Consider the following 9,874-nt stretch of genomic DNA (forward strand, 5'->3'; position numbering starts at 1 on the left):
GAGTAAGAGTAACATAAATATAATTCAAGAGCACAGTAAGTTAATAAAACAAGTAAACAGGGAAAAGGATGAGTTCTGGTTAAACGAAAGAAAAAATGTTTTGTGTAAAACTGTCTCATTTTCAAAGGTATTGTTCTTCAAATGCCCTGAATCTTTACAAAAATAACATCATTACACATACCCATTTCTGTGTGCAGCGCCGTTGGCTATAGATGTGTTTTCCAACTATATTTGGTCGATTTCTCAAAATCTTGATGATTTGAAAAAGCTCAGCAAGGACATATGTTTCCGTATATACAGATAATTTACCTTCCTCACAATTTGTTTTCTCACATTAAATTTCATGACCGGAAGTCTACATTATATGCCACTGTGCCACGTTGTATTCATCACTAAATCCTTATTGAAAAGGCTTCAAGATTATTTAATTGTTTCCAGTGCAAAATTAATCTATAGAAAATGTGGAAAGGGTTGTAATAGAGCTAATGAAGATCGAAAATGCGAAATTTAAAACATTGGTTCGAATCTTATAAGATGGGACGAGAAGAACAGACGAAAAGGGGGTGACAAAAGGAAAAGAGAAAGGGATAATTAAAGGGCTTTCAATTTGCCTTACCGCTCTTCATGAGCATCCATTCACAGATCATCTCGCGTTCAGCCTGGATGAAATAGCGTCCGTCAGTCCACACAGCAGACAATGTGCTGGTAATCACAGCCAGACCTAGAACAAGAGAAGTGCATGGTTGTTGGTACTGATATTCTGGTATTGGCGGGAAAACATGTATCGAATATTTCCACAAATTTACTCTGAATGTTGAAGACTATATGCTGGTAAACGGATTTGACAACAACAAAATATTTATGTTTAACAAGTTTAAGCAGAAAGGGAAGAGAGAGGAATTAGAAAATGATGTCTATACCTGCCGATCCTGAGAAGCCACTGATATAGGGACGTCTTGCGTCAGGTGCAGCGATGTACTCACTCTGGAGTGAGAAAAATGATAATATAGAGATAATGACTGCTATGAGGGGAATAGTTGTTTTATAGTCTCAAGGGGATGTTGCATCCTGATAATCACCCGAGGCGTGCCGAGGGGTGATACCAGGATGCAACATCCCCGAACATTTTCACACTTTAACCAAGGCGCATTCCACAAAGAACATTTTAACACGTAAACCAATGGGTATCGCAGCATCTTTTCTATTTTCAGGTAACCGGAATTTTGAGAGATCTCACTCTTGGACTATTAACCGGTTTGGGTATTTTACGTTAACTTACGGGAATGGCTAAAATCATGACTCCAATTTCGACCAATCAGATGGCTGGATTTCTAAATTAAGGTATATAATATTTGTTAGTTTCATTGTCCGACAAATCTAAGATTTAAATCTCTGGTCATGAAATCCAATTGAAGAAAAACAAAAGAATAACTGTTGTTGTTTGGGTTTCAAATCAAATTGAACAAAATCTTGCTGGGAACCAGCCATTCTGACAAGCGACTTTTGAATGGAATAGAATGTAATCTTTCGAGATGAGCTGATCTTAAATACAAACGAATAAGATGTTAACCAACTCCAGAATACCAAACAACGTCCTTTACAACCATAAATGAGTTGCAAATCTTTTATATGCGAAAGGTCCCTGTGGGCCTTTATCTCTATTTCTCCTTTGTTGTATATGGATTGTTTATATATACAAGATTTGTTTGAACAGTTAACCGAAACAAAAAGATAAACCTAGTATCTATCCCGATTTGATAATTTCAAGCTTACTGGCATAATTTGTACATCAAATATTCATACAATCATTGTAACAACGTTTATACTTAAAGTTAAATATCCAAGCCCACAAAACTGATTGAATCATTTTCATTGTTACGTTACATTTATTCTTGGGAACCTACATAAACAATTTAATGATTTCGAACTTACTTTGTCAACAATGTTCCTCATTGTACAAACGATTGATATGAAATGTAATACATTCGAATCAATCAATCATTTGTCTTAGCCTTTAATCATATGTGATATATGGTAGTGTGACCATAATTCATGGTCGAACTATTCGACCTATAAAGTTCATACACATTTCCATATCTCACAAAAATCGGTAAGATTTTGATAATCTGATACCATCAATTAAAAGAGGAACCTAAATAACCCAGATGGAGATATCATTTTTCTTTGACATTGGGTGTGGAATCTTGAAAATATTAACAAAAGATCCGCAAATTATTTGCATCCGTTCAGCAACAAAAAATATTGAGAAAGATCTAGGAATTTTCATATCGAGAGAAAATGTCATCAAAATTTTTAAGTAAAAATTTACAACAATTTATTGATAATTGGCTTCCAAATTATGCAATTAACTTATATTTTGATGGATCAGTATTTTCATAAATCAGCTATTAACTCTCGTGCGCGAATTCAGGTTTCTTTTTCACTTTTCTCACTTTTTCGTCAGTTGAAGCGCATTTCGATCTGAAATCGCGATATATCCGAAATTCTTCGACAATGCATCCTTGTTGCATCAATTTGTTGTCAAAAAGTTTGCCGTCCATCTTTAAACAATTGAAATGAATATATCTATGTAGAATATGAGAAATCATGGATCGAATATTAAATTGCTAACATTTGTTTAAATCTCCACGATTTTTGATCATCCCATCATACTTACGCCGTGGGCGTCTTCACTAGGTACAATGTAGGCGTCGTAGCCATACTGTGCCATGTATTCTCGGATCTTAGCCAGCTGTGCTGTGGTGTCAACTGTAGTGTCTGGATAATTCTGTGGGAGAACATAATCAAAACGAAAAATGATTTGATATCAAAAGAATTGAAAGGATAACAATTATGATGATTATCTACTAGTAGTTTAGTAGTTTTAGTACTACTATTACTGCCGCAGCTACTGGTATAGTCTGTGAATACTTTTACTACACAAAGGAAGTCGACGACTACTACTAGTACTGACACTATACTGTACGCTGGCGGCAACTACTACTGCTGCTGCTGCTGATACTATATTATCCCATACTTCTCCACTCGCTGGGGAGCATTCCAGCCAGGCGTCATTTTTTTTACAAGCGCACACTTGCTAATCTAACCACATTAGCTTTCGCATCCTACCGGGTACCCATTTAACACCTGGATGGAGAGTGGCAAATGTAGATCAATGTCTTGCTACTACCATTACTGTTGCTTTTACTTTTAGTACTACTATAATTATTTCTACTTCTACTATCATGACTGATGCTACTACTAGTAGCACTACTACCAAAAACATTATAACCAATGGCTGGTAACTTCTTGTTATAACTAACAATTCTTTTCTAAATTTCGCTTATGCCACCGTATGCTTAATATGCAACCTCCTATAAAGTACCTTTCTCTGATTCATTTTATTCATGAGCAGTTCAGTCTGTTTTGCTCAAGTCCGAATTTGGGTAGCATAAAACTACTACGACGGCATAGCTCCAAAATTTGTCAGAACTGTAAAGTGCCCATTTTCTAATGGCACACAATTTGTTTCATGTGTAAAAAGATACATACTGAACAATATTAGATATGGAAGCACTTCGTAAAACGTATTAATAGGGTAAATGGTAAATGGTAAATTGTAAAATTTGCTCAAATGGATAAGTCGATCACCTCGATATTCAGACCCTGCATGTATAAAAGAAAGCCCCAATTAGAATAATGTGAAGGCGTTTGTTTTCTCTCAACTTGCAGATCTTCCAGATGAACAGATAAAAAAGGGGCCTATTCATTGAAGGAAAACAAAAGTTGTCAATGATATTTATCTGTGTGTGCTTTGTGCCTACCGGCGGTGAAGCAGAGCAGTCTCGTTCCCTATCACCATCAGCTCGTCTTTCTCGAGATTTGGCTCTGCCACGGACGAGAGGAACCTCATCGACGTCGAACATTGCGATCGGTTCTGCCCAGCATGGTGACAGAACTATGGATATGAGAGAGAGGGAGAGAGAGAGAGGGGGGATTGGTTTTTATAAAAGGTATAATAAGCAATCGTGTAGCCAAGGGGCATAAGCGCCGGCCCGGCAAATCCCAATCTAGAATGCCTAATAGTTCTATAATGTATATTCTTCTTCTTCTTCTTCTATGACTAGGTATGCTGACCGTATTCAGTGATATTCCGTGTATCAGAATTTAAGATCTGCTATTCATACATCTGTAATAAACAGTACGGAAAAAGTAAACAAATAAGACAAAATTTTCAGTGTAAACGGGAACGGAGACCAAACATGGAGACACAACAATACTGTCTGGCAGAGAAAAAGGTAAAAATAGATTATTATAAAATAAGTATTATGAAGGATAGTATAGTATTTATTTTCCGTTTTAAAAACAAACATATAATACAAGTATACATAGCGTTAATGAAACGGCTGGATAGCCCATATTCAGCTGTGCCAGGCACGACACTGCTGGGATTCCATGGGGTCCAGGAATCATATACATAAATAAAAAACATGACGTATAATTATTTACTAAATTAAAGGATATAAAGTAGGTACAATACACAGTTATAAATGCTTAAACTCTACAAAATGGTAGTTGTGCAATACACAGTTATAAATGCTTAAACTCTACAAAATGGTAGTTGTGTGAAAGGACTGCGAAAGTCCACCCCCCCCCTCCCGAGTCTGGAATAGGTCAATTTATTGTCAAGGTCTGGGTGATTGAGCATGTGAGTAGAACAACGTTAATTCGCGCTTAAAACTATTCAGAGTTGAGGCATTTCTTACAATTACATGGAGATTATCATAAGCAACAGCTCCTCTATACTTAAAAGTTCTTTTAAATAATCCAGTATTAGGCTTAGGCGTATAAAGTCTTCCACCAAAGCGTAAGTGGTATTCGTGCACATAGATATTAAAAAGGTCTGAATTGTTAACAGGGGTCATCTCATTAAGTGATTTAAACATACTGTATAAGTTAGCAAATGCTGATTTCTCCTGTCGTGTAACGATTCCCAGTTAAGGGCATTGCTAATTTCTGAATTGGGTATATGAGAGTCACGATTGATATGTAAAATCAAACGCCCAGCATGATTTTGGAGCTTTTGTAGTCTTTCAGTTAAATATTTGCAGGCCGAACCATATACAACATCTCCGTAGTCGAAGTGGGGAAGAACAACTGCATTATATCCTAGTTTTAATATAGATTCATTCAAGGTGCTTCTTAATCTACCAAGAAAGCTTACCATTTGTCCTATTTTTTTCACCATCTTATCAGTGTGAATTAATGCTCCATTTAATTTGCTCATCACAAATGACACCTAAGTACTTGACATTTTCCACTTGTTGAATTTTGCTCTGACAGAGGGTGACATTTAAGTTTTTTTTCTTTTGACAACATGTATCGACTACCAACAAGCATACAAATTGTTTTTTCAAAATTTACACTAAGTCTATTTTCCTTCATCCACTGGTGTAAAAGAAGTAGGTCACTGTTCAGAGTCGACTCAATTTTGCGTACTGAGGTATCGGAGGAATATATCACTGTGTCGTCTGCATATAACTTTAGACTGCTTGATTTAAGATATTTGGCAAGATCATTGAAGATAATGAAGCTCGAAAGACAGTTATTACATTTTTTGGTATACTGCTAATCTTACAGGTGTCCAGAATATAACAAAGTTAGGACGATGACCCCCCCCCCCCCCCTTTTTTCGGGGGGGGGGGGGGTCATGATTTATCTACTGAAGACCGAGATAATGTAAAGGATAAATGAGAGCATACTGGGTCGAATGACAGAACTAGACCGAAATTGCTTAAATATGACTGACGAAAGTACAACAAGACCTCTTTGGGTCATGATGATATATTTTCGAAAATGTATATTATAGAAAGTTCTTCGGCATGTTTGGAGCAATTTGGACACTGCAAGCAATGTGGTTCTAAAGGTCCCCCGTCCGTGTCAACAATGTGCATCTGGGATTAATCAAGGGATTTCCTTTAAATCAGGGAAATCAGGGAACCGCCTCTTAAAGGATACTGTATACATTGCCTCGTTATTTACCCAGTATCATATGCATACAGTGTATCTAATGAATCGGTAATTAAAAAGGTTTATGGCAATAGGAGTGCTGAAAAGGAGGGGTGGGATATTGAACAACTTGGACTCCGATGTAGCCATCATGTATGCGTTCTGAGTTCGGCCATCGTGAGTTGAGTGATTTCAGTTGCCTTGTTGTTTTGTGAGGCAAACATACTTGGAATTTATGTAAGGCGCAGTGCCAGCCTTGTATTGTCTTTGGGTCTATGCACACGTGAATATAGTTGTACATGAATATTGATTTAGATTTAAAATCTGAAAATATTGTTTTTGTTTAAGTATGAACATGACCAAGGAGCGCGTACAGTAGAGTGTGGTAAACAAGACTAGTTGTTATATACGTGCACTTCATACAATGAGTTCAAAAGTCATCGTACAAAAACAAAACAAAAGTTGTATTTGCTTTCTTCAAAATAGCTAGAAGCGTGTAAAATATCTTCAAAATATTTCAATATGTTCTTTAGATTTTATGTAAACTTTCATCGCAGCCAGTGGTCAAATTTGACAATTTGTTTACAGAGTTAGAACGGAAATGTACGTTTCAAGTGTAAATTCATAAAATAAGTACAAACATAATCGTACAACGGAACTCTTTGCTCTAACACCGCCTGAAGTAATAATATGAGTTATCATGGGAATTAAGAAACCGTAAAATAAAACAGGGTGCCAGGATACACCCTAAATACCCTTGCAATGATCTTAGTGCGCGTTATCCTATCTCATTTTAAATCTTTATAGGTCGCCTAAAATACACAATAAAGAAGCCCGTATATATGGTTACCGCCCCTTTTAGTCAGGTAGCTAAGCGTCAAAATGATCAATTATCGTTACACGGCGGACAAAAGCGCCATTTTTGGTACAGGGCTTTTTAGGACCTTCTGAACGATGTTAAGGTTGGAGCCCCCAACAAAAAATGTATATAGGGGTGATTTGGGGGCGGGGGCGTCGTACCGGAGCCCCCATATCATATATCATGTAAGATCCCATTGGTTTGACTTTGTGGTTATACGACAGCCTGCTTTTGTAGAGTGCGTCCTTAGAACCTACTGCAAGATAGTGCCCCCTGGCAACAATTTCATATAAGGGTGTGGGGCGGGGGCGTCATCCTGGAGCCCCCAAATAATATATAAGGTAAAATAACATTGATTTTTTTTTTCGTGCACAAATGCAATTTCTGGTACAGAGCCTTTTAGGACCTCCTGAACGATGTTAGGGTTGGAGCCCCCAACAAAACATTTATATAGGTGTGATTTGGGGCGGGGGTGTCGTACCAGATCCCCCGTGTTAGATATCATGAAATATCACATCGGTTTGTGGTTATATTGGTACAGAGCTCTCTTAGGACCTACTGAATGAAATTAAGGAAGGAGCCCCGGCAAAACAATCACATAAGTGTGAAGAGGGTCGGGGCGTTTTTTCGGAGGCCCCACGTTGAAGTCTTGGAGGAACTCACACCACCGTTCTTTGCCTTGGATTATGTAAACTACTCACGGTGGATGCCAGTCCACATCAGAGATATGAAGTCCCTACCCGACACTATCAAGGATAAGTTTGAGAATTTTTTTTCATTGGGTCCTTTCCAAGACAAGTTACACTTTCTCTGCAATCCCATTTGATCAAGCTTATGAGCAGGAAAACAAGATTGTGAAAGGTTCTGGTAGAGCTGTTGGGCTCACAGAAAACCCTGTGGCTTTTCGTCGATGGATGCTTTCGGGACAAGAGATGTCCAGGCTGCTAAAGCAATTCGAAGAATAATACCTTTTTGATGATGACACAGAGATCCGGGAGAACTTCCAGCATCATGAGCAGGGTCTCTCAACACAGAAGACCTTCCAGCGACAGGTTGTCAGCCTCTCCGATACCATCAGACGAATGGGCAATCCCTTCTTGGATGATTTCTCAGATCTAGTAACTCTTGACAGTCGCAACTGCGTGGATGAATCAGTGGTAGCCGCATTGCACACATTGGAGGGTACAGGCAGGAAACAGTACAAGAACTTTGTCAGGAATGTGCTTGATGTTCGCAGCCACTCCATCCATGACCCAATCAAGAGAAATTCTCTAGCACTATTCAGTTAACCTAAACAGAAGGTAATATCTAAGCAGGGGAAGAAGATCAAAGTGCTTCAAAAGAACGTGGCACTCTTCGGCCAGCTGTACATATCTTCATGTATGTAGAACCGGAATGGTGACTTGGCAGAGTTCTTTGCACATGAGATACAGTCCTTCCCTCCTTCCCTCTCGGACTTTAACAAGCTTCATTTGCCCAGCACGAAGTCGGACCTGCTGAAATGTCTTGAGCAACCTGGTCAATCAGAGCCACCTTCAACCTATGACTGCAAAGTCCTGGATGGTTCCGTCATCGTACACTGTCTGCCCACTACAAGCGTCAGCTCCTTCCATGAGTATGCAGACCGGGAATTCATCACATACCTGGAGAAGCAGCTTCAGGACGCCACGAGGTTGGATGTTGTGTGGGACACATACATTCCAGATAGCTTGAAAGAATCTCCCCGGGAAAAGAGAGGCAAGGGTGCGCGCAGGAAAATATCGGGTGAGACCGAACTACCAGGCAATTGGATGGACTTTCTCTGTGACCCACTCGGCAAGAAAGACCTGTTTGCTTTTGACTTTCAAGATTGAAGATTTCAACATGCCGCCAGCCAAAGCTGTATATGTCACATCCGGGAAATCTGTGGCATCCATTGGTACTGGCATCCCCATGCAAAACTGTAATCACAAGACACCAGAGTTGTGGTTCATGTGCTACATTCTCTGAAACACTGGGGAAAGACTATCCTTGTGCGAACTGCGGACACAGATGTTGTTGTAATCCTTGCTGGCACATTCCATAATCTGATTTCAACTCAACCTTTGGCTGACATCTGTATGGCCTTTGGCATGGGCAGGAATTACAGGTTTTACCACATCAACGCCGTCTACTCGAGCCTAGGGCAGCAACAATCACGTGCATTACCCATGTTCCATGCATTTTCAGGTTGTGACACAACCTCTGCTTTCAATGGCAAGGGCAAGAAGTTAGTTTGGCAGGCCTGGCAGGTCTATAAAGACGTCACACAGACATTTGTGTCTCTAGCCGACCATCCTTTCCAGATGCTGGAACCCAACGACGACTCGTTCCTAAAGCTCGAGAGACTGACTGTTATCCTATATGACAAAACCAGTCCTTTGAACTCCGTCAACAAGACAAGACAAGAACTCTTCTGCCATAAGAATCGAGCAATGGACAAACTGCCACCCACCAAGGATGCACTACTCCAGCATGTCCGCCGTGCAGTGTATCAAGCGGGAACCTGGACGACCTGCACTCAAATACAGCCAGTGGTTCCTTCTCCAAAGAACTTTGCCTGGACCAAAGTATCAGAGTCTTGGGTACCAGTGTGGATGACAATTCCAGAGATTTCCAGATCATGTCGTAAACTTAACAGATGTTCATGCAAAGGAGGCTGCTCCAACTGCAAATGCGGCAAAGCAAATTTGGACTGCTCACCACTTTGCAAGTGCATTTGTACTCCATAGAACATTGTAAACTGTAAGTGATGTTATTATTAGACATCACTTAACATACCACATACTCTTTTTCTTTTACACTGCAATCCATGTCAACCACATGCAATAGTCTAATTTCCGTGATGTGAGATAGTCATGAAAATTAAGATTTTATTTTTTGCTGAAGCGCAAGTTTTAGTTATTAAGAACGAATGAATATTTAATAAAATGGGTGATACACTTTAAAGGTAAAGACCAGTTATGGTCAAGCGATTGCATTGTGAAA

General features: G+C 39.2%; 1 protein-coding gene across 2 annotated transcripts in view; it reads right to left on the reverse strand.

Moving 5' to 3' along the window:
- LOC105444576 (xaa-Pro aminopeptidase 1-like) overlaps window positions 1–3,953 on the reverse strand; it is a 28,618-nt gene extending 24,665 nt beyond the window's left edge. For both annotated transcript variants that reach the window (XM_030995337.1, XM_030995338.1), the window contains exons 1-4: window positions 3,825–3,953; window positions 2,678–2,788; window positions 921–984; window positions 617–721 (exon numbers count right to left, since the gene is read on the reverse strand). In XM_030995337.1, the coding sequence (XP_030851197.1) occupies window positions 617–721; window positions 921–984; window positions 2,678–2,788; window positions 3,825–3,926 (382 nt within the window). In that variant the 5' untranslated portion in view covers window positions 3,927–3,953. The remainder of the gene's footprint in view (window positions 1–616; window positions 722–920; window positions 985–2,677; window positions 2,789–3,824) is intronic.
- Window positions 3,954–9,874: the final 5,921 nt, after the last annotated feature.

The sequence above is a fragment of the Strongylocentrotus purpuratus genome, unplaced genomic scaffold (genome assembly GCF_000002235.5).
Source record: "Strongylocentrotus purpuratus isolate Spur 01 unplaced genomic scaffold, Spur_5.0 spur5_scaffold_21, whole genome shotgun sequence".
Lineage (NCBI taxonomy): Eukaryota > Metazoa > Echinodermata > Echinoidea > Camarodonta > Strongylocentrotidae > Strongylocentrotus > Strongylocentrotus purpuratus.